This window comes from Pan paniscus, chromosome 16, assembly GCF_029289425.2.
Source record: "Pan paniscus chromosome 16, NHGRI_mPanPan1-v2.0_pri, whole genome shotgun sequence".
Lineage (NCBI taxonomy): Eukaryota > Metazoa > Chordata > Mammalia > Primates > Hominidae > Pan > Pan paniscus.
This window is the reverse complement of record NC_073265.2, coordinates 8652984-8679847: the sequence shown is the minus strand read 5'-3', so window position 1 is coordinate 8679847 and position 26864 is coordinate 8652984. Positions and strand designations below refer to the sequence as shown.

General features: G+C 38.0%; 1 protein-coding gene across 3 annotated transcripts in view; it reads right to left on the bottom strand.

Annotated features, from left to right (window-relative positions):
* Positions 1-26864, bottom strand: part of GABRB3 (gamma-aminobutyric acid type A receptor subunit beta3) — a 227999-nt gene that overhangs the window by 52165 nt on the left and 148970 nt on the right. For all 3 annotated transcript variants that reach the window (XM_034938413.3, XM_034938412.3, XM_063596988.1), the window contains one exon: positions 24856-25076. In XM_034938413.3, the coding sequence (XP_034794304.1) occupies positions 24856-25076 (221 nt within the window). The remainder of the gene's footprint in view (positions 1-24855; positions 25077-26864) is intronic.

Below are 26864 nucleotides of genomic sequence, written 5' to 3'. Positions count from 1 at the left end.
GAACATGCATCTGAAGAAAGTGAGAACCTTGTTGCTAGAGGGAACTCTCTGAAGAGTCTCGAGGCAGTGTAGTGTATAATACGGCAAGAGGGGCTGAGCAGACTCATGTGCTAGTTCAGATTTCCCTTCCTCTACTTATAAAGCCACCAGTTCCTCTCCCATGAATACCCATAATCCATTAATCTATAAATGCATTAATCCATTCATGAGGACAGAGCCATCATGACCCAATCACCTCTTAAAGGCCCCACCTCTCCATGCTGCCACATTGGGGATTCAGTGAGTTTTGGAACTCAAGGAGTTTTGGAGGGGACATTCAAACCATTGCAGGGCTTCCTACTACCACCTCTACATTGGATAGTTTATCTAGGAAATTTCAATAAATTGGCTCATGTTTCTTAGAAACTTCAGCCAAGCCATGATGTTAGATGACAAAGAGGGAACTTGGAAATAGATTTCTTGGGAGAGTTTACACACATCTTGAAGGAAGGTTGGCACCTTCCAAGTGGCATACAAGGAGTAATGGTGCCTACTTTACACCTGAGAAAAGTGTTGTTAAGGTGACAAGATAGAGGAGACTGAATAGGAATTGGCCTTTCAGATTACGAAGAATGCAGGCACATTTCCTGTTGCACACACATGAGCTACATGGATGAAATGGAGGTCCTGGATTTATCATGGATCCTCTACAATAGAGCTGCCTAGATGAGCAGAGAAATGGAAGATGACCATGAAGGATACATTCTTAGAGCTAACAAAAGCCCCAAGAAATTCCATGGAATAGAAAACCTGCCTACTGGCTCCACCACCAATACCCAATTTCAGCCAAGGAATTTGCTGGAAAGCTCTGAGAAGAGTTAATTTTCAATATTTTCCAAGTCAGAGTATGAAGCCACCAGAAAACAGTATCAGTTAATGTAAAACTTCTTATCCATTTTTTCTCCACCCTCAAAATTAAATCTTTAAAATTGGGGAAGTCATATGTAATTTATCATACTGGGTAGGGGTAGGGAAAAGAGAAAGTAGAAGGCAGAGAGGTTGAGAAGCCCCAAGTCCCTGCTCTTTGCCACTGCAGGCTTCCAGCCTGAAGTACAAATGGGCTGTGGAAAGGGAAAATGTTAATGCTAAATCTGAATTTAGTATTAAACACTGAACTGAGAATACCTGTGTAACATAAAGATAGAAAACAACTTTTACCAAAACATTGGCAGAAAACCATGAGATCTGTCCAAATTTCGCCAAGGTAGAGAAATTTTACACCTCCCTGAACAAAGTTTAATAGTAGGGTATAACTGCATTATGACTAGATCACAAGTTTTTTTTTTTAATCAATAAACTGGTCGAATAAGAATTTTTAAGCAAAAAAAAAAAAAAAAGGTAAATTAACCAAGAGCAAAGCGAAATTAAAGTTTTTATAAGAGAATTATCCATCAACATAAAATAGGATTTATCCCAGAAACTGAATGGATTGGGTGGGGGAAGTGATGTCACCAAGTGGTGGAATAGGATGTCAGACTCCACCTTCACCCCTCCACCCCACAAAGAAAGATCAAATAGCCACTGTCTACAGACCAGAACATCCTTTTGAAAATTTCAATACTGAAACAAGCCTGAGACATCCATTTGGTCTGCAGAACTGATTGAAATCCAAATTAGAAGAGTAAAAAGAAAGGTCTTACTTTGACTGCACTCCCCTTCCCCAAGTCAGCAGGATGCCAGATGAAAAAGGATTTCTATGGGCACACATATTCTACATGGGGAAAAGAAAATTGGAGGCAGTCATCCCATTTTCCAAGCATTTGGAAAGGCTTCCCAGGAAGCTCACCCTAGTTTCACCTCACAAAGAACATTAGGGGGAAATAACATGGCTAGATTGCCCAGGGTTAGATAGAAACAAAGAAAAGAGGCAGAGGTCATAGTCACCAGCAAACAAATCTGGGTGGCACTTCTGTTTCTCCCAGCTGTGGCACCAAACCACACCTCATAAACTAGCCACAAAGCTGATTTGGTTGCCTTCAGAAACAGAGTGGGAAGTTTAACCTAGCTCGAGTTTCTAGATGGCTAGTCAACATGCTCAGCCTCAGGGCCTACTCAATGACACTGCCCAGGCAGGCAGACTCCCACCTCTGCACATTTTGGAGAAGTGTGGAAGCTAGACCAGCTTGACCCAGGAAGTCAAGATGATTCCACTCAGCCAAAAAGCCTGCACAATGACCTTGCCCAGGAAGGGAGACTCCCACTTCTATGCACTTTAGAAAAGTAAAGGGGCTAGACTAGCTTAAACCAGAAAGTCAAGCAGTGTTCCATTTAGCCGAATGTCCACTCAATGACCCCACCTGGTAAGGAAACTTCTATCTTTGCACATTCCAGAGATGGAAAGGGGCTAGACCTTTCCATCAGCATCCAGCTCCTCCAGCTTGAGCTGGGAGGTCAAACAGCTACTGAACTCAACAAAAAGGTGATTCCACATCAGGATGGGCTCCACCCATCCTGAACAGTGACCCCACCTAAACTCAGGGCCTGGCCTGCAGCCCTGCTCAACTACAGATCCCAAATAGCAAAAGTGCCCAGCCAGGGAATACAGTCCATAATCAGCCTGACCAGGAACCATCACAGTAACCAGCCAGCAGCTCTGCCTGATAGCAGAGTCCAGCCAGTAGCCTCACCAGAGAGTAGAGCACAGTCAGCAGCTTCATTCAACATCAAAGCAAAGGCAGAGACCCATCAACCACAGAATTGAAAAGCTCTGCCTCTGCAAGGTTGTCATGAGCTGGCCTTTCAGAATCACAGGCTAGAAGGCAGAGAGGATGAGATAGTGAAGGTCTATCACTGCCAAACAGAAAAACAAACAAAACAACAACAAAAACAAAAACACCTGTAAAGGCCAGAAGAAGAGCTATCTCCTCAAATGTGCAGACCACAATGGAAGGACACAAGGATTAAAAAGAATCGAGAAATCATGACACCTCTAAAAGAATTAATAAAGCTCCAACAATGAACCCTCAAGAAATGGAGATTATAAAATGACTAGTAAAGTATTAAGAATAATATTCAGAAAGAAGTTCAGTGAACTAAAACAATATAGAGAGATAAAATTTAATACAATATGAAAAACAATACTCAAAGCAAAACACTGACAAAGAAATAGAATGAATAGAAAAGAACCAGATACAAATCTGTAAGATAAAGACTACAATGATTGAACTAAAAAATTTAATAGAAAATTTCAACAGCAGACTGTACCAAGCAGAAGAAAGAATCAGTAAGCTGGAAGACAAAATATTTGAAATTATCCAGTCAGATAAACAAGAACAACAAAAGATTTAAAAAGAATGAAGAAAGCTTCTGGGTATCATAGAACATCATCAAGAGACTAAACAGTCACATAATAGGATTTGCAGAAGTAGAAGAGAAAAAAAAGCCAGAAAGCATATTTTAAAAAATAGTGGCTGAAAACGTTCTTAATCTAGTAATAGATACCAACATCCAGTTAAGGAAATACAGAAGTCACCAATCAAATTCAACCCCAAATAAAGTACACTAAGACATATAATAATCAAACTACCAATTATCAAAAACAAAGAAAAAGAAGAAAAGCATCCAGAGATAAGAAACATATCGCATATAAGAGGTGCCAATATGACTATCAGCAGACTTATCAACAGAAACCCTGCATTCTAAGAGTGGTATGATATATTCAAAATGATAAAGGAAGAAAACTATCAACCAAGAATATTTATCCAGTTAAGCTGTCATTTAGAAACGACAAAGAAATAAAAACTTTCCCAGACAAACAAATGTAAAAGACATCACTATCCCCTAGCTCTGCCTTACAGGAATTGCTACAGGGAATTCTTTTTTTTTTTTTTTTGAGACAGAGTCTTGCTCTGTTGCCCAGGCTGGAGTGCAGTGGCACAATCTCGGCTCACTGCAAGCTCCGCCTCCCAGGTTCACGCCATTCTCCTGCCTCAGCCTCCGAGTAGCTGGGACCACAGGTGCCTGCCAGCACGCCCGGCTAATTTTTTGTATTTTTTTAGTAGAGACGGGGTTTCACCGTGTTAGCCAGGATGGTCTCGATCTCCTGACCTCATGATCCGCCCACCTCGGCCTCCCAAAGTGCTGGGACTACAGGCGTGAGCCACCGCGCCCAGCCAGGGAATTCTTTAAACTGAAACAAAAAGCCAAAAAGTAGTAATATACAACATATGAAGGAATAAAACTCAATGATATAAGTAAAACAGCATCAAATTCAGAATACTCTAGGTTAGTAATGATGATGTGTAAGATGTTATCTCTAGTATGAGGGTTAAATAACAAAACTATTAACAACAACTATAGCTACCATAAATTGTCAGGGAAAACACATCACGAAATGAGGTAAATTCTGACATCAAAGCATAAAATGTGTGGGGGGGAGTAAGTGTACAGTCGTATGTAATCAAAATTGGCTGTTATCAGCTTGAAATGAGATGCTGTAAGTATAAGATGTTCTACGTAAGGCTCATGGTAAGCACAAAGCAAAAATCTTTAGAAGAAGCTCAAAATAAAAATAGAAAGGATTTGGCCAGGCGCAGTGGCTCACACCTGTAATCCCAGCACTTTGGGAGGCCGAGGTGGGCAGATCACCTGAGGTCGAGTTTGAAACCAGCCCGGCCAACATGGCAAAACCCGGTCCCCACTAAAAATACAAAACTTAGCCAGGCACCTGTAATCCTAGCTACTCAGGAGTCTGCGGCAGGAGAATTGCTTGAACCCGGGAGGCAGAGGTGGCAGTGAGCTGAGATCGCGCCCCTGCTCTCCAGCCTGGGCGACACAACGAAACTCCGCCTCAAAGAAAAAAAAAAATCGAAAGGATTCAAGGCATACTACTACAGAAAGCCACCACAAAGGAGGACAACAAAAAAGGAAGAAAGAAACAAAGTATCTACAAAATAACCAGAAAATAACTAACATGATGATGGTAGTAAGATCTTACCTATCAATAATTATCTCAAATATAAATGGATTAACTATTCAAAAAAAGAGAAATAACAAAAAGTTACCAAGTGGAGACAAAGTTTTATTTTCAACTGTTTTGTTTGTTCATGCAATAGTGTTAAATTGTCATCCTCTTAAAATAATGAGTTATAAGACAGTATTTGCAAGCTTCATAGCAACCTCAAATCAAAAAATATACAATGATACATAAAAAATAAAAATCAGGAAACTAAATCATACTACTAGAGCAAATCACCATCACAAAAAGGAAGACAGGAAAGAAGAAAGAAGGAAGAGAAGACTCCAAAAGAACCAGAAAACAACAAAATGGCAAGAGTAAGTCCATATTAATCAATAATAACATTGAAGGTAAAGGGAATAAATGATGTAATCAAAATTCATAGAGTGGCTGAATGGTTGAGAACACAAGACCTAATGATCTATTGCCTGCAAGAAATACACTTTATTATAAAGACACATACAAACTGAAAATAAAGGAATGGAAGAAGATACTCCATGCCAGTGCAAACCAAATAAGAGCAAGAGTACCTGTACATATATCAAACAAATTATATTCCTAGACAAAACATATAAGAAGAGATAAAGAAGGTCACTATATAATAATAAAGGGGTCAACTTATCAAGAGAAACTAATGATTGCAAACATATATGAACCCAATACTGGAGCATCCAGATGCATAAACAAATATTATAAGAGCCAAAGAGAGAGATAGGCGTCCTTACAGAAATGACTAAAGACTTCAACAAGCCATGTTCAGCATTGGACAAATCTCCCTGATAGAAGATCAACAAAGAAACATAAGACTTAATCTGTACTATAGAACAAAGATGGATTTAATAAATATTTATAGAACATTTCATTCAATGACTACAGAATACACATTTTTCTTCTCAGCACATGGATCATTCTTAGGGATAGATCATATGTTAGGGTCACAAACCAAGTTTAAAACGTTGAAAGAAACTGAAATAATACCAAGCATCTTCTGTGACCAAAACAGAATAAAACTACTAATCAATAATAAGAGGAATTTTGGCATCTATATAAGCACATAGAAATTGAACAATATGTTCCTGAATGACCAGCGGGTCAATGAAGAAATTAAGAAAGAAACTGAAAAATGTCTTGAAACAAACAATAATGGGAACACAACATACCAAAACCTATGGTATATAGCAAAAGCAGTAAGTACTAAAAGGGAAATTTATAGCTGTAAGTGTCTACATCAAAAAAGAAAAACTTCAACTAAATAACCATTTCCACTGATGTATCTTTACTAGAAAAGCAAGAGCAAACAAAACCCCAAATTAATAGAAGAAAAGAAATAATAAAGATCAGAGCAGAACTAAATGAATTTGAAATGAAGAAAGCAATACAAAAGTTCAATGAAACTAAAAGTTTTTTTAAAAGAGAAACAAAATTGACAAACCTTTAGCCAGACTAACTACAAAAAAAGAGAGGGAAGATGAAAATAAATAAAATCAGAGATGAAAAAGGAGACATTACAACTGATGTTGCAGAAATTCAAAGGATCATCAGTGGCTACTATAAGCAACTATTTACCAATAAACTGAAAAATCTAAAAGAAATTGATAAATTTCTAGACACAACCTACCAAGATTGAACCACGAAGAAATCCAAAACCTAACAGATGAATAACAGGTAACAAGATTGAAGTCACAATAAAAAGTCTCTCAGTAAAGAAAAGCCTGGGACCCAATGGCTTCACTGCTGAATTCTACCAAACGTTGAAAGAAGAACTAATGTAAATCCTACTCAAACTGTTCCAAAAAATAAAGAAGGAAATACTTCCAGACTCATTCTCTGAAGCCAGTATCACCCTGATACCAAAACCAGAAAAATATATACAAAAACAAAAAATAAAACAAACAAAAAATAACTACAGGCCAATATTTCTAATGAATATTGATGCAAAAATATTCAACAAAATACTAGGAAACGAAATTCAAGAATATGTTAAAACAATCATTTATCAAGACCAAATGGTATTTATTCCAGAGATGCAAGGATGGTTCAACATATGCAAATTAATCAATGTGACACACTGTGTCAACAGAACGAAGGACAAAAACTATATCATCATTTCCACTGATGCTAAAAAATCATTGCATAAAATTCAACATCCCTTCATGATAAAAAAGCACTAAAAAAACTAAGATAGAAGGAACATACCTGAACATAAGAAAAGCCTGATATATCAAGCCCTAAGTTAGTATCATACTGAATGGGGAAAAACTGAAAGCCTCTCCTCTTAGATCTGGAACATGATAAGGAATCTCACTTTCACCACTGGTGTTCAACATAGTACTGTAAGTCCTAGCTACAGAAATCAAACAAGAGAAAAATAAAAGACAACCAAATTAGAAAGGAAGAAGTCAAATTATCCTTGTTTGCAGATGGTATAATCTTATAATTGGAAAACCTTGAGACTCCATGAAAAAACTATTTGTTTACTGCTAAATTCAGTAAAGTTGCAGGATACAAAATCAACATACTAAACAAGTAGCACTTCTATATGGCAACAGTGAACAATCTAAAAAAGAAATTTAAAAAATCCCATTAACAATAGCCACAAATAAAATTAAATACCTATGAATTACCTTAATCAAATAAATGAAAGATCTCTGCAATGAAAATTATAAAACATTGATAAAATAAATTGAAGAGGACACAAAACAATGAAAAGGTATTCCATGTTCATGGATTGGAAGAATCATTATTGTTAAAATGTCCATATTACCCAAAGCAATCTACAGATTCAATGTAATCTCTATTGAAATACCAATGACATTCTTCACAGAAATAGAAAAAACAATCCTAAAATTTATATGGAATCATAAGAAGCTCAGAATAGCCCACGCTATCCTAAGCAAAAGGAACAAAATTGGAGAAATCATATTACCTGACTTTATAATATAGAGCTAGAGTAATCAAAACAGAATAGTACTGGCAAAAAAACAGACATACAGACCAACAGAATAGAATACAGAACCCAGAAATAAATCTATACATCTACAGTAAACTCATTTTTGACAAAGCTGCCATGATATACACTGGAAAAGTGGCAGTCTCTTCAATGTATGGTCCTGGGAAAACTGGATAACCGGATGCAGAAGAACGAAACTTGACCCCTATCTCGCACCTTATACAAAAATCAAATCAAAATGCATTAAACACTTAAATACAAGACCTGATACTACGAAACTGCTAAAGGACAACACTGGAGAAACTCTCCAGGACATTGGTCTGGGAAAAAGAAAATATTGAGTGACACCCCACAAGCCAGGTAAACAAAGCAAAAAGGGACAAATGGGATCACATCAAGTTAAAAAGCTTCTGCACAGCAAAGGAAACAATCAACAAAGTAACAGAATAAGCCACAAAACAGGAGAAAATATTTGCAAACTACCCATTTGATAAGAGAATAATAGCCAGCATGTATAAGGTGCTCAAACAACTCTATAGAACAAAGTGTCATTAATTAAAACATGACAAAGAGTTGAATAGACATTTCTCAAAAGAAGACATTCAAATGGCAAACAGGTATACAAAAGGAATCTCAACATCACTGATCATCAGAGAAATGCAAATCAAAACTACAATGAGATACCATCTCACCCCAGTTAAAATAACTTTTATCCAAAAGTCATTCAATAACAACTGCTGGCAAGGATGTAGAGAAAAGGGAACCTCGAATACTATTGGTGGGGATGTATGTTAGTACAACCACCATGGAGAAAAATTTGGAGGTGCCTCAAAAAACTAAAAATAGATCTACTATATGATCCAGGAATCCCACTGCTCGGTATACACCCAACAGGTGAAAAATCAGTATACTGAAGAATTATCTGCATTTCCATGTTTGTTGAAGCCCAGTTCACAACAGCCAAGATTTGGAGGCAACCTAAGTTTTCATCAACAGATGAATGGATAAAGAAAATGTTGTACTTACACACAATGGAGTACTTGTGTATAAGTCCAAGTCATAAAAATGAATGAGATTCTGTCATTTGCAACAACATGGATGAAACTGGAGGTCATCATGTTAATTGAAATAAGCCAGGCATAGAAAGACAAACATCACATATTCTCACTTATTTGTGAGATCTAAATATCAAAACAATTGAACTCATGGAGATAGAGACTAGAAGGATGGTAAGTGTAGTGGGGGTACAGGGAGACAGAGAACAGGTGGTGTATTAGTCAGTTCTTGCATTGCTATAAAGAACTACCTGAGACTGGGTAATTTATAAAGAAAAGAGGTTTAATTGGCACACAGTTCCACAGGCTGTACAGGAAATATTGCTAGGGAGGTCTCAGGAAACACAACACAGCGGAAGTCGAATACAAAGGAGGCACGTCTTACATGGTCAGAACATGGGGAAGAGAGAGCAAATGGGAAGGTCCCACACACTTTTAAACAACCAGGTCTCTTGAGAACTCACTATCATGAGAACAGCAAGGGGGAAATCAGCCCGGCAATCCAATCACCTCCCACCAGGCCCCTCCTCCAACACTGGAGATTACAATTCAACATGAGATGTGGACAGGGGCACAGATCAAAACCATATTAGGTGGGGATGGTTAATGGGTACAAAAAAATAGAATAAGACTTAATATTTGATAGCACAACAGGGGGACTATAGTCAAGGATAATTGAATTGTATATTTAAACATGACTAAAAGAGTATTATTGGATTGTTTGTAACACAAAGAGTAAATGCTTAGGGGAATGCATACCCAATATTCCATGATGTGATTATTATGTACTGCATGCCGGGACCAAAATATCTCATGTATCCCATGAATATAGACATCTACTATGTACCCACAAAAATTAAAAATTGAAAAAATTGAAAAAATATTCTCAACAAATTAGGAATAGAAGAAATATACTCCGACACGATAAAGCTATATATGATAAGCCCATAGTTAACATTATACTCAATGGTAAAATGTTGAAACCTTTTCTCTAAGATATTGAGCAAGAAAGCTATGCCTACTTTTACCACTTTAATTCAACACAATAATAGAAGTCCTTGCTAGAGCAATTAGGCAAAAGAAAGAAAGAAAAGGCATGCAAATCGGAAAAGAACAAGTAAGAAGAGGTAAATTGTCAACGTAATCATATATATCTATCATACATATCATACATATCTGTCTATCTATGGATAGATATATCTATAGATAGATAGATAGATCTATAGATAGATAGATCTATAGATAGATATATCTATAGATAGATAGATAGATCTATAGATAGATAGATAGATCTATAGATAGATAGATAGATAGATATGGTTAAAGCAAACTAAATATGGCCTGAGAAGGACTCTACACTTCTATATTCGAGTCCTTCTGGATGAATTGTAACCTAGCTTAATAGTCACACAAAATTGAAAACCTAACTTAATAGTATGCACCTCTAACAATGGCTGAGTGTTGGCCAATCCCCGCGGCCATACTTCAACCACTCAAAGACTACTGAATGTTCAAACTGCATTCAAAAAAGGCAAACGCCGAGCTGTAACCAATCTCGCTGTTTCTGTACCTCACTTCTGATTCCCCTACCTCACTTTACCTTTTTTGTCTATAAATTTGTTCTGACCACGAGGCACCCCTGGAGTCTCTGTGAATCTACTATGATTCTAGGGGCTGCCTGATTCACAAATTGTTCATTGCTCAATTAAACTCTCTTACATTTAATTCAGCTTAAGTTTTACTTTTATCTATGTATATCTACAGACTCCACCAAAGAACTGATATAACTAATTTAAAAGTAAAATCAATGTGGCAAGAGGATTGTTAAAGACCAGAAATTCTAGAGTAACCTGAGCAACATAACAAGGCCCATCTCTACAAAAAGTCTTTTTAAGTTAGCCAGGTGTGGTGGCACACACCTTTAGTGATGGCTACTATGGAGCCTGAGGTGGGCAGATCCTGTGTGCCCAGGAGTTTGAGGTTACAGTGAACTATAACTGCCCCACTGCATTCCAGCCTGGGTGACAAAGGGAGATCCTGTCTAAAAAAAACACTCACCAAACAAACAAAACAAAACAAAACAAAACAGTTAAGTTACGGGATATAAAAACAACTTACAAAAAACATTAATAGTAGTGTTTCTATAAATTAACACTAAACTATCTGAAAAAAATAATCAAGGGAACAATCCCATTTACAATAGTTTCAAATAAAATAAAATAAAATACTTAGGAATAAATTTAACCAAGGAAATGAAAGATCTGTACACTGCAAACTATAGTATTCATAAAAAAAAATAAAAAAGATACAAATGAAATATATCTGTATTAGAAGGATTACTATTATTAAAATGTCCACATTACTCAAAATGATCTATAGATTCATTGTAACCCCTATCAAAATTCTGATGTAGTTTTCCATAGAAACAAAAATTACAAAATTCATATGGAACCAAAACAAAAAACCCAAAATAGCTAAGGCAATCATAGCAAAAGGAGCAAAGCTGGAGGTATCACACTACCTTATTTCAAACTATACTACAAAGCTATAGTAATTAAAACAGCATGGTACTGGCAAAAAAAAAAAAAGACACATCAGCCAATGAAATAGACTAGAGAGCCCAGAATAAACCCATTCATTTACTTTCAATTGATTTTTGACAAAAGTGCCAAGAATATGCAATGGGAAAAGAATAATCTCTTCCATAAATGATGTTGGGAAAATTAAATATCCACATTCAGAAGAATGAAATTGGACCCTTATCTCACACCATATACAGAAATCAACTCAAAATTGATTAAAACTTAAATGTAACTAGGAACTGTTAAATTACTAAAAGAAAACATAGGGGGAAAACTACATGACATTAGGCTGGGTAATGATTTTTAAAATTTGATTTGATGCAACAAATGCAAAAATAGGACAAATGAGACTACATCAAACTAAAAAGCTTCTGCACCAAAAACAATGAATACTATATAAAGACAACCAACAGATTGGAAGACATATGTGCAAGCAATCCATCCATTAACGGGTTAATATCCAAAATATTTAAGGAAGTCAAACAACTCAACAGCAAGAAAACAAAAAAAAACCTCAATTTAAAAAATGGAGAAGGGACCTAAAGAGACATTTCTCAAAAGAAGACATGCAAATGGCCAACAAGACATATGAAAAGAAGTTCAACATCACTAATCATTAGGGAAACACAAATTGAAACTACAATGAGATAACATCTAATACCTGTCAGAATGACTAGTATCAAAAAGATGAAAGATAAGTGTTGGCAAGGATGTGGAAAATAGGGAACCCTTGTACACTGTTGGTAGGAAGGCAAATTAGTGCAGTCATTATGGAAAACATTATGGAAAACTCAAAAAACTTAAAATAGAATTACCATATGCTACAGCAATCCAACTGTTGGGTATTTACCCAAAAGATTTGAAATAAATTTGCTGAAGGGATGTCAGCACTCCCAAGTTCACTGAAGCACTATTAACAGTAGCCAAGTTATGGAATCAACCTAAGTGTCCATCAACAGATAAATTGATTTTTTTAATGATACACACACACACATACACACACACACACACACACAATGGAATACTATTCAGTATTAATAAAGAAAAAAATTTTGTCAGTTGGGACAACACTGATGGAATTGGAGAACATTACACTAAGTGAATTACGCCAGTCACAGAAAGAAATACCACATATTCTCACTTGTTTGTGGGATCTACAGTTGAACTCATATAAGCAGAGAACAGAACAGTGGTTACAGAGAATGGAGGATGGGGGGAATGGGGCAATGATTATCAAATGGTAATCTGTAAGCATGTCTTCGAACGTAGATTCATTATGTGAACAAACTATATCTAGTTTATTTTTGGTTCAATACAATAATTCTTTTAAGAAAACATGAAACAAATCTACTCAATATAAAACGCATTTTAAAACTCTCATAAGTCAGTCAAAACTCATTCCTTTTATTGTATAAAGCTAACTACTTGAGTCACTAGTACTGCTATTTCTGAGCCATCTTCCCTATTCATGTCTACATTGTGTGGTTAGGCAGCTGCTATATAGTGTCACATAATAAAATAAAGGACTTCCCATATTATTATTAAAAAATCTGTTAGGCAGGAAGAATATGTTATTTTTAAGTTCTATTGAAGAGCATGGTGAATATAGTTAATAATAGAGTTTTATACATTTCAAAGTTGCTGAGAGAATAAATTTGAAATGTGCTTACCATAAAAAAAGTTTAGTTCAAATATTAGCTAGCTAGATAAATACGTTAACTCACTTGATTTAATTATTCTGAAACTGACCCAATTGTCCCATAGAACTGTTGTTTACAGTTTCTTTTGAGTAACCATAGAAATTGACCCTCCCCATCTTCAAACTGGAAAAACTTACATTTGTCTTACCTGAGTTCTTTTTTCTGGAAACCAACCATCAGGTCCTGCAGACGGTATCAAGGAACTGAAACATACTGGCTCACCACATCTGGACAATGAGAGGCCAAACCCTTCACACATCATGATTGCCTGATCTGCTTCCTGTTGACCAACTCCTCTTCCTTATCCCTCCCTAATTACTGTTTTCCCATATACAGATTTTTTTTCCCTGCTAATATATTAGGTTGGTGCAAAAGTAATTGTGGTTTTTGCCATTAAAAGTAATAGCAAAAACTGCATATAAACCCCTAATTTTTGTTGGTTGAAGAGATGGATTTGAGACTGATCTCCCATGTCCTCAGCTGAAGCACCCGGAGAAAGCCTTGTTCCTTGCCAACACTCATCTCAGTGATTGGCTTTCTGTGTGGCTTGTAGCCAGACCTAGACCAAACCCCTGGTATTTCAGTAACAGATTTTGGTTCCGTGATCATAAATGTGTTGGTTGTTGCAGCAGGCGGATTGTGTTTTGGTGGTTGATTGTGTATGTATCAACATAGTAATGGGAAATCAGAATTTGATAAGCTGATATTCTTTTATAATACTGTTTGACCCCAGTATTCTTTAGAATCTGGAGAAGTTTGGGCTCCCTATGGACCTCATTTTGCTGTTAAATGGGAAAGTGGGATGGAGTTATGTGATGATCTTCTGTAGTACTTTTTGGCCCCAGTGATCTCTGGAGCCTAACTAGAAACTGCTTTACCTAAAACTGTGGTTCACAGCCTTCACTGGATTACCTATCAGAACAAATTTTAAGCATGTAAACCTGTTCATAAACTCGTGGGTTTGTATTGCTATCTCATTGCTAGAGTTCCAAAGTAAAAGATGAAAATAGCAATGTCTTCAGAATTGTCAGCATACATTTTTGTCTGGGTTTTATATTTGTCTCTGCTAGATATTTTGAGGTGTCAGGATTTAGCAAAGAAGGTTATAAAATTATAACTCAGCCAAAACAAAATGATCTTTGTTTATGTGACATTGTTTGAGAAATGACTAATTTAGGCTTGTTGATTTAATGAAAACAGCCGAATCTTCTGAGTTATTGGCAAAAATACCCATGTATTTAACCTTAAGGTTCTTACATAGGTGAACACCTGATATTCACAGACTATTTTAAAAAATGGCGAACAAGGAAGTAACTGGAAATGATAACTAGTTTTGTATAATATCTCAGTTCTCAGAATTAATCTAGATAAACTCTTTAAAAAATGAAAGGCTTGAGTAAATGTAAATAGAATAAATCATTGTAGGTGAACTTTTTGTGTAATTTAAAACCTTAAAATTCTTTTCATGTTCATTGGATGTCTGGGTCATTTCTAGTCAAATAAAAATTATGAGGAAACATTTCTATAAATTATAGAATGGTTCTCATATATAAAATGCTAACATTTGATAGGCAGTTCAGGATTTCTTGCTTCTTAGGTTTTCACAAAATTTAATATTATTAAGAATAAGAACTGCAGTGAATAATTTTGTATATAAAATATGCCAAAGAAGATGTGTACTTATTGAATAAAAGAATAACTTTTGTCTAATTCAGATTTGATCTAAAAGTTGTTTCAAATTATGGCCTATGCTAAATTTTTGTCCTAAAGTAAAATGACTGGTTACTTAAAAAACAGAAAATGCATGAAAAAACAGAAAGTCCAAGCATGTCTGTGTAAGGCATACGTAATTTTTGTTTGTTTGTTTCTCTGTATGTCTATCTTCATGCACATGCAGAGGAACTAGAAAGTTGAAAAAGTTTAGATAATAATTGTTTTAAAATGAGATAGAAAATTGGAGAAGTTGGTTTAATTAACATCGGTCATAGTTAAAGCTCTTAGCGTTGATGAAAGTAAATAAGAAATATTGTAATGAAATACATTGGCAGTTTGACAATTCCTTTTTAATAGAGTTAAGCCTAAAGACAGATTTAGCATGAATACACATTTCACATAAATGTTCGCATTCCTTTATTTCACACTGTACTTGCTCCTCTGCATAGATAGTATTAGCACTAACATGCTTACTAGTCACATGCCTGAAGTAATTTCTAAATTGCACAAAATGCATAGTGGTGTTGGTGGACTTAAAGATACTAATTTATATATCAGGAACAAAAAACAATGGAAGTAAAAGAATAAGGAATAGTTACATTAAACTAAAAGTGCAGCTCATCCTTCATGGTGGGCCACAAGAAGCACCCATTGCAATGAAAAATGTGCTGATATTAACACTGTTATCACTGGTTATCATTATTCTGGAAGGTGGAAATACAATAAAACAGAAACAGGAATAAAAACAATTGAAAATGAAGATTAAAAATCATCATTATAAGCAATATGATTGTAAGACTAAAATAATCAGGATTAACTAAACTGTTGAAAATAATGAAACATCAGACTGACTAGATATAATTTTTGATAGATGCATACTTAAAGGTAGTTATATACAAATTGACCATGAGCCTTCCCACATACCGGGGAAAGCCAGCTAGAAAAATAATGGAGCAATGATTCCACTTCTAAGAGCATCACACTTTCAAAAAGTGGAGTAAGTTTAGCAAGAAATGTTAAGTTAAAAATGGAAAGTTTAGCAGTCAGTGGAGTAAATGACAAAACTTTACTAAAAGCCATAAACAAAGACATGAATGCGGACATGCCATGTTCACGCAAGAAACATTGAATATAGTATATCTTTTGCTCTTGCCAAAGTAGTGCTACGTGTGCATAATTTCAACAAACAACACAAGCTATACTTTTGGGAATTTGATAAAATAAATGATTCTAAAGTTAATGTGGAAGAATAAACTGGTAACTATTAGGACAAATAGCTAAGCATGTAAGAACAAAAAATTGGACATGGCATGGTGGCTCATGCCTATAATCCCAGCATTTTGGGAGTCCAAGGCTGGAGGACTGCTTGAAGCTAGAAGTTTGAGACCAGTCTGGGCAACATAATAAAACCCCATCTTCACAAAAAAAAAAAAAAAGAAAAGCTGGTTGTGGGGGCCTGCACCTTCAGTCACAGCTACTCAGGAGGCTGAGGCAGGAGGATCATTAGAGCCTGGGAGTTGGAAGTAACAATGAACCATGATTGTGCCACTGTACTCCAGCCTGAGCAACAGAGCAAGACCCTGTCTCAAAAGAAACAAACAGGCTGGGTGCAGTGGCTGTAATCCCAGCACTTTGGGAGGCTGAGGCGGGCGGATCACGGGGTCAGGAGTTCGAGAGCAGCCTGGTCAACGTAGTGAAACCCCATCTCTACTAAAAATACAAAAATTAGTCAGACATGGTAGCGCACACCTGTAGTCCCAGCTACTCGGGAGGCTGAGACAGGAGAATTGCTTGAACCTGGGAGGTGGAGGTTGTGGTGAGCCGAGATCACGCCACTGTACTCCAGCCTGGGCAACAGAGCGAGACTCCATCTCAAAAGAAAGAAAGAAGGAAAGAAAGAAAAAGAAAGAAGGAAGGAAGGAAGGAAACAAAAATGTGGATAGCTACATCACATCCTACACCAAGATAAATTCCAAGGGATTGAACACCTAAATGGAAAATATGAAAATATAAGTACTATGGAAAGGCTAAATGGAATTCAAAGTTAACTCTCATGCCATACTTTTTTTTCCATGAAGCACTACTCTAGAATTTGGGGATGGAATAATGAACAAGACAGAAACCATTCTTTTCTCAAAGAGTTTATATTCTCATAGTGGCTTCCCCGTCATCATGGATGGGAATAGTGAGTCAATAAGTAAGAAATGCAATAAACTGACAAGATAATGTTAGCTCTGGATAAGTGCTATGATAACAACCCAGAAAGGTAATGTAATAGAAAGTGAATGAATGATCAGAGAAGGGCTCTCCCTATCAGTGTGACAGCTGAGCAATCCTTAGTTACCTAATTACCTTCTAATGATGCTCAATACATAACCATCTAGACACAGTGTAGCCATATACAGCAAGGGCATGTGCAAAGGCCCTAGGACAGGGGCATGCCTGATGTTTCTGAAGAGCAGAAGGAAAGTGTGTGTACTGGAAGCATGATGAGGGAGGAGGAAAGTAGCAGAAAGGGCAAGGTCAGGACTGCAGGAGCCAAGTCCTCCAGTAGTGACAGGGTGCCAAGGTGAAGCTCATTTTGGAAATGGTCAGGATGCCGAGCTGCTCCCCATTTTGATAGGGGAGGCAAAGAATGAGCCAACAGATAGCTCAGGTGGGCTCTTTGTAATGCAAAGATGAAGTTTCTGTGTTTCCAACTAAAGTTTGAAGTAACCTCATTAAATCCAAGTGAGGGGAGAGTTTGCAGAGAAGGTGAGAAGAGTCCTTATAAGGAGGGGAAGGATAAAACATGCTGGGGGTGGGGAGCAGAGAAGTGTATAAGCCAGAATTTAAAGTGAGTCAGGCAATCTTCACCAGCTTTGAGAGATGAAGAAAATGGATAGATTACTTGCAGTAGCCTGAGTAATAATAAATTCCAAAGCAGGCATCACAATCCTAAAGCTAATATATACTTTATTGCTGGTAGGAGTGTAAATTGGCATAATCCCATCTGGTAAGAAATTTATCAATATGCTTTTTAGTTGCATAATTTGGGAGATGGTGACAAAACAAGGGTTTGGGAGTTAGGGACGGCTGCATAAAAATCACACGAGACCTAATACCTCTGTGAGTTGACAACTTTTCTGAGGAGAAAAGTATTTTAACAGAACCACCGTATAAAACAGTTTCAGAATAAGATGCTAGTCAAACGAATTCGATGACTTAATTTGAATCTTCTGATATAAGTTCTGGCTTCATTTTAATATTGCTTTCAATCTTTAAGTATAGAAATGGCAATTTTGCCAACTTAAAGCAATTTTTAGCCACAAGTGGGAACTTTATAATGTACTGTCCAACAGGTTTTGCAATACACTTCTCAGGCAAAATATGGATTATGTTGCTTTGATGACTCAGCCTCAGATTCCCAGGTGCTTTTTGGAGCAAACTGAATACTATTTTGTGAACTCCCCCTCGCCAACTCATAGCATCAGATACAACATGTATGGCATGAAGAAAAGACCACATTACAAAGTATGCTTAATGATGCAAGGTGAGACATTCAATGACATCCGAGGGCCAAGAGACTGAAAAAGAAAGTTAGGAAAAGGGATGATAACTCTGCCTTTTTACAAATAGAAGAAAACTTCAGTGCAGCGTCAAAGAAAACAGAAAAGCTGTGACTGGGACAGGACAAAGGACCATTAGTCTCTTGGTCAGCCAAGATCTTCCTAGTTCCTTAAATGGTTTGACTGTCCAAAGGAAATTGTCAAGGATTTATGTTTTATTTTAGGATGGCATGCATACCCTGTCCAGAGCATTCTCTCCCATCACATGCTGACAAGCTGGTGCAGGGATCTCAGTTCACCGTCGTATTCAGCTGAGCTCAAGCTGGTAAGAAGAGCAAGCTAGTGTTACCCCAAGTTTCAAGCTCAAGGGGCTACAAGAGTCATGGGAAAAATGGCTCATGATTTAAAACAACCTTTTATCACTACAAGAATGTGATCACTCTCAAGCATCTGCGTGAGTGGTCAGTGACTACTTTTGCAGAGTCATCAGAGTTAAGGATTAATGATTTCCCAGAATAAGGCTGAGTTGACGTACAAACCTACGTCACGGACAGCTCATCTACAGCCAAAGGTCTTCATCTAGCCTAGATAAAGCAAAAGCCCACTGATGCTGTTCCCATAATGGCTGGGCATGAATAACAAAAGAAGCCTAGAGGAGCTAAGTGGTCACTGACCTACCAGTGTAGGCTACTGCTGGATAGACAAGGTGAGAGCCAATCCCAGTGTCCAGGGGTGAGAGAAATTCAGTCTGAAGGTCTCAGTGATACAGCCAGTCCAACCAGTGTTTCAAGCACATAATCAGTAGGAAAGCAATCTCTGCTGGGCAGGACCTTCCCCAGCAGTACATTATAAGCAGGAACAGCAGGAACAACCCCAGCTCTCTGCAAACCTTCCACCATGGGGAATTTAACTTCAGTGTTCTCAGCTGTGCCAGACCTCCTCCAGGCCAGGGCCATAGTACCTACTTACCAAAAGGATGCAATGCATTGTTGGGTTACACACACTGGCCCACTCCGGGCCTGCCATGTCACCATCCAGCCAGTGCAACAGTAAAAAGACACGGGAGGGAAGGTGGGCCTTGGGGCCAAGGAGAGGATGGAGGGTGGCTGATCCATGTGAGCACTCACACCTTGTTTTTTATCAAAAGTCACATGTAAAATATATAAATGGTACTGAAGTTTATATAGGATAGCAAAGAATATGCATATATGAGTTTAATGATCAGGGTTGAGACTTATTAATTTGCTCTTTTGTCCAGTAGTTCAAATCAATCTCTAGAGCTACATGTTTTTTAAATATCAAGGCAGAAATTTCTAGAATAGCGAATTTCTAATGAGCAGATGATGTAAGTTTAGCTGCTAAACACATGAAGAATGTGGTGGTCAGTCTGCACTTTGGAGATTTTCTTCATGACAGCTTATCCAGGTCCATATAACTCTGAAGAAGTGTTTCAAAAATATGATGCTCTAAATAAAGAGCCAAGGAGTATACCTATACTACACTTGAAAAAAAAAAACCAGCTACTTACTTAAAAATCCATTTATTGATTTAAGAGGCTGTTTGAGAGGCATGATGGATATAAATTTGACTAATGCTTTTTTAGGTTATTATATTAGTTTACTACTAAAGGTTTCCCATGGCTTATTATTACATTATTATTTAACATTTACATATGAACTTACAGACCAAGCAATCTTTATTTTCTTGGTTGATCTTACTCTTACCTAAAATCCAACATTTTCAAAGAGTTGTGGAATTTATTACAGAGCTTTTTTATGTATTACATAATTCTATTTTAACAGAGTTGAAACTCTTTGCTTTTAACAAAGACATACAGAGACAGACTGACATACTCTACTTCTGGTAAAAAAAAAAAACAAAGAGTGTATGTGTCGAGGAATTTATCCATCAACACATACACTCTCCCAAGACTAAACCAGGAAGAAGTTGAATCTCTGAATAGACCAATAACAGGAGCTGAAATTGTGGCAATAATCAATAGCTTACCAACCAAAAAGAGTCCAAGACCAGATGGATTCACAGACGAATTCTACCAGAGGTACAAGGAGGAACTGGTACCATTCCTTCTGAAACTATTCCAATCAATAGAAAAAGAGGGAATCCTCCCTAACTCATTTTATGAGACCAGCATCATCCTGATACCAAAGCCGGGCAGAGACACAACCAAAAAAGAGAATTTTAGACCAATACCCTTGATGAACATTGATGCAAAAATCCTCAATAAAATACTGGCAAACCGAATCCAGCAGCACATCAAAAAGCTTATCCAACATGATAAAGTGGGCTTCATCCCTGGGATGCAAGGCTGGTTCAATATACGCAAATCAATAAATGTAATCCAGCATATAAACAGAACCAAAGACAAAAACCACATGATTATCTCAATAGATGCAGAAAAGCCCTTTGACAAAATTCAACAACACTTCATGCTAAAAACTCTCAATAAATTAGGTATTGATGGGACGTATCTCAAAATAATAAGAGCTATCTATCACAAACCCACAGCCAATGTCATACTGAATGGGCAAAAACTGGAAGCATTCCCTTTGAAAACTGGCACAAGACAGGGATGCCCTCTCTCACCACTCCTATTCAACATAGTGTTGGAAGTGCTGGCCAGGGCAATTAGGCAGGAGAAGGAAATAAAGGGTATTCAATTAGGAAAAGGGAAGTTAACTTGTCCCTGTTTGCAGACGACATGATTGTATATCTAGAAAACCCCATTGTCTCAGCCCAAAATCTCCTTAAGCTGATAAGCAACTTCAGCAAAGTCTCAGGATACAAAATCAATGTACAAAAATCACAAGCATTCTTATACACCAATAACAGACAAACAGAGGGCCAAATTATGAGTGAACTCCCATTCACAATTGCTTCAAAGAGAATAAAACACCTAGGAATCCAACTTACAAGGGACGTGAAGGACCTCTTCAAGGAGAACTACAAACCACTGCTCAAGGAAATAAAAGAGGATACAAAGAAATGGAAGAACACTCCAAGCTCATGGGTAGGAAGAATCAATATCACGAAAATGGCCATACTGCCCAAGGTAATTTATAGATTCAATGCCATCCCCATCAAGCTACCAATGACTTTCTTCACAGAATTGGAAAAAACTACTTTAAAGTTCATATGGAACCAAAAAAGAGCCCGCATCGCCAAGGCAATCCTAAGCCAAAAGAACAAAGCTGGAGGCATCACACTACCTGACTTCAAACTATACTACAAGGCTACAGTAACCAAAACAGCATGGTACTGGTACCAAAACAGAGATATAGATCAATGGAACAGAACAGAGCCCTCAGAAATAACGCCACATATCTACAACTATCTGATCTTTGACAAACCTGAGAAAAACAAGCAATGGGGAAAGGATTCCCTATTTAATAAATGGTGCTGGGAAAACTGGCTAGCCATATGTAGAAAGCTGAACTGGATCCCTTCCTTACACCTTATACAAAAATCAATTCAAGATGGATTAAAGACTTAAATGTTAGACCTAAAAACCATAAAAACCCTAGAAGAAAACCTAGGCATTGCCATTCAGGACATAGGCATGGGCAAGGACTTCATGTCTAAAACACCAAAAGCAATGGCAACAAAAGCCAAAATTGGCAAATGGGATCTCATTAAACTAAAGAGCTTCTGCACAGCAAAAAAAACTACCATCAGAGTGAACAGGCAACCTACAAAATGGGAGAAAATTTTCGCAACCTACTCATCTGACAAAGGGCTAATATCCAGAATCCACAATGAACTCAAACAAATTTACAAGAAAAAAACAAACAACCCCATCAAAAAGTGGACAAAGGACATGACAGACACTTCTCAAAAGAAGACATTTATGCAGCCAAAAAACACATGAAAAAATGCTCACCATCACTGGCCATCAGAGAAATGCAAATCAAAACCACAATGAGATATCATCTCACACCAGTTAGAATGGCGATCATTAAAAAGTCAGGAAACAACAGGTGCTGGAGAGGATGTGGAGAAATAGGAACACTTTTACACTGTTGGTGGGACTGTAAACTAGTTCAACCATTGTGGAAGTCAGTGTGGCGATTCCTCAGGGATCTAGAACTAGAAATACCATTTGACCCAGCCATCCCATTACTGGGTATATACCCAAAGGACTATAAATCATGCTGCTATAAAGACACATGCACACGTATGTTTATTGCGGCACTATTCACAATAGCCAAGACTTGGAACCAACCCAAATGTCCAACAATGATAGACTGGATTAAGAAAATGTGGCACATATACACCATGGAATACTATGCAGCCATAAAAAATGATGAGTTCATGTCCTTTGTAGGGACATGGATGAAACTGGAAATCATCATTCTCAGTAAACTATCACAAGAACAAAAAACCAAACACCGCATATTCTTAATCACAGGTGGGAATTGAACAATGAGAACACATGGACACAGGAAGGGGAACATCACACTCTGGGGACTGTTGTGGGGTGGGGGGAGGGGGGAGGGATAGCATTGGGAGATATACCTAATGCTAGATGACGAGTTAGTGGGTGCAGCACACCAGCATGGCACATGTATACATATGTAACTAACGTGCACATTGTGCACATGTACCCTAAAACTTAAAGTATAATAATAATAAAAATAAATAAATAAAAAATAAAGAATGCAAAAATAAAAGTGGAGAAAACTGAAATAGCATGTTTTGTTTAAAAAGCCAAAAATTCCTAGATTAATTTTTGTTGATATTTGCTCTTTTTGCTCTTCCCTATCACACACATATGTGCACACACCTATAACACACACATTACCACACAAAACACACATCCACAATGCACACCAACACAACACATACCACACACACAAACCCAACACACACCACACACACACAAAGTATACACCACACACATCACATACCACACACACCCAAAACTCAACACACACCCACACACACAAACTCACATGCATTTACACACACATATCAGCTTCTTTCACTTTAGTTTTTTGGGTGTGGGGGCAGGTAAATGGCTCCTCATTCTACATTCCCAGGACTTCTGAATAGTCTTTTGTATAGCTAATGCACTTATCAGAACCTGAACCTCCGGAGCTTTACAACCACAGGTTTCATTTTTAGGCAAAAACATAAAATGCTGAAAACCTCCCAAAGAAACTCCAGGCTAGACTCTTTTTAAAGGAACACCATGGCTTGGTTGACATGTGCCACTTACCACTAAAAACATCTGGTTTTGCTAAAATCCCAAATTCTGCTCTCTGTACTGCGGTTCTGAGAAAGTCACTCACATGTTCTATTTGAGGCTATGTTAAATCATTCACTCTACCCGTCTTGAGGCATGAAAGTCCCAGGGATGTGGATTTAAATATATACTGTTATGATTTCGCTTATAGCTGTTAAAGTCTTAGTTCAAAGACTCTGGGCTCACAACACTTTCAGATACATCTTTTCTCCAAGCTATCCACATGTGTCCCACTCAACACTGAGAGCCACTGCTAGAGGGTCTCAAGGGCACTTTTAGGCCAGGAGAGCAAGAAACAGACACCTACACACAAAATACTGTTCTAAATAAAACAACCCAAAAATCAGGCAAAAATCTATGCAAGAGACAGAAGGTTTTTAAGAGCACCATTTAGCAAGGTGATATTCAAAATAATTGACGACCAGCTGGGATGGAGCTCTATGGAAAGGCCTGGCGGTTTCCAGGGCAACCAGGGAAGCCCAGGGCCTCCTCACTGGGACTCAGGAAGGCAGCCTGGTTTCCTGATTTGAGTGATTATATTATGAGAGCTGGAGAGAGCTGTTTCTCATCAGGAAACCTCTCACTTAGTCATTCCCATAAATATTCGTGGCACTACCTCAATAAAGCTCCGTAGAGAGTAAACCCTACAATCTGCGCAACAGACATTTTTTTTCAACTGTGCAGACAGCTTTGAAAAAAACTTCACTGAAGCCACTGCAGTGTCAGGGCGATATTAATTACAGGCCTCTGTGGCTATGATATGGAAAATCCATCCTGAGGGAATCTGTGTTCTTAGACATGGCAATCCAATTATATACAATTGATCCAAAGGTGGCTGTTTTTCAACTGCTTGATGACTACTTACAGTAACAGTAATGCCCCAAATTTTATGGTTATGAGATTTTTTTTCTGCAAAGCTTTAGTGCTTCATAGATGCTTCCTAATTTATCTGAGGTCATTGCCTCACTTACAATAATCATCTCAAGTGAGATATTCAACACCCATGCACCATGCAACAGCAAAATTGGTCCTGAAGAAGCACACAGACCTGAGCCCATACAGCACTGTCCCATCAGGGTGAAGACGGATCATGCGGTTTTTCACTGTCACTCCATGCACAAATGACTTTTTGTCATTTAAGAAATATGTGTCGGGCACCCATAGCTGGTCAGCCACTCGATTGTCAAGCGTGAGGTTGAGAGGGATCCCAGAATAGGCGAGCCTTTTATCTCTCCAATATTGTTGAAAATACATGGTTAAGGTATAATCCTGGGGGGAAAAGAAAAGAAAGAAAGTTAGTTTGTACTCAGCCACAGGTGTATTTCCTCCACGACCAGCCAAATTCAGGTTGCAATCTAGGCTCTACAGTGAATAACCAGGAGAAACGGATGCCATTTTTATGCAGGATGGGAAGCAATGGCTGCTTTCTTGTGAATGCAAATACCAGTTTTAATAGGTACATGAGTCTGTGTGTGTCACGTATAGATGTCCTCTGTTTTACTTAGGTTAAGAAGCAGACTAGACAAACTGGCATTTAACAGATAACAGCATAGAAATAAACGGGAAAAAGTCATCGTAAAATCAGGTTGCTGGCGGGGAACTAGATTGTTCCCATGGATGTTCTCTTTCCCACCAGGCAGACAGGTGCTTTAACCACCTACAACAGATGAGCTCTATCTACAAACTCTCTCTCTGCAATTTGAGCCACTTTCCTCTGGTTCTGCCCTCCATGAGGGCTATAAATACAAACCTTCCATAAACATCCTCTGGAGACACAAGGGACTGTGGGAGGTCTCCATGCCCTACCTATTGTATTTCCTTTTTCCTCCAGCTTGCTGTGGCCATTTCTACATTAACTGGACCATAAAATCACCCGGAGATGATGACATATTCACCTGAGGAAAATGGGAACCTGAGGTCCAAGCAGGATATGGGAGGTGGGAGACAGACAGGGCCATGGTGTTGTCCACAGGCTTGCCCACAAAATTACCAAATATCTACGTGATGGTTCTGCTTTCGTTTTGCCAAAGCAGTTAGTTTATCGAGAACAAAGTGGAAAAAAAAGACAAATCAGAGGCTAGACATGGGGGAACAAAAGAAATTCTCTTTTTGTTGGGGACAATCACTACTCAGTTCTAGAATGACCAAGTCTAAAAATCTGGTGATATTCACAGGACATTTTGCACCCTTCTGTGGAAAGATACAAGCTGAAAACATCAAAGGTTAGGAGGTAAATTATCCAACCACGGAGGGGAAAAAATTGCTGCCATTCTGCAAAAGCAGCTTTCTGAGTTCACACACTTTAAGATCATGTCTGCAAACATCCTCACTTGTGGACAGCGAGAGATGGAGAGCAAATCGGTTGAAGAATCCAGTCTCGACACAGGCCTCCTGACAACCCCTCCAGTATTCTTTTTGCTTCTTGCAGGGCAATTCACGGTGTTGCTAAACTGATGGCTGTTTATTGCTGCTCTCAATAGTGTTGGAATATAGAGGCTTAGGGACTGATAGAGGACATCGATTTGTCTTCAGGTGCTTGCCACAAGAAGGGGAAACAAAACCAGCTTGTACTATATCACTGTAAACAAAATACGTTTTTAAGCTTTGAGTCCCATAAAAATTAAGAGTGGAAGGAAAGGCAAGAAAGTCCAAATGGGCTGGACAGTCATTGGAGAGGCCTTGTCTTCAAGTTAAAGGAGAGGCAGCATTTAAGCAGATGAAAAGAAGCAGGCATTTTTTTTTCCAGACACTTTTGTGGGCACAGCTCTGTGCCTAGTAATAACCTATGGGGGCCCTCACCACCACCACCAATTAAAGATTCTCACAGAGCAGGTGACACTAAAGATAACCCTCGGCTAGGTAGACAGCAGGTACAGCACATCAAAAAACACATGGAGTGTTGCTCTTAAGGGCCTGATGGAAAAGCCTGTGGAGTGCAGTTTTGCTGGAATGCTGGGTTTATGGGGAAAAGAGAGCAGAGCGATGAGTCAGGCTAGACCCCAGGGCAGTGACCACAAGGTGGAAACTAGAATGCCACCTTCGCAGCCAATGAAAGCC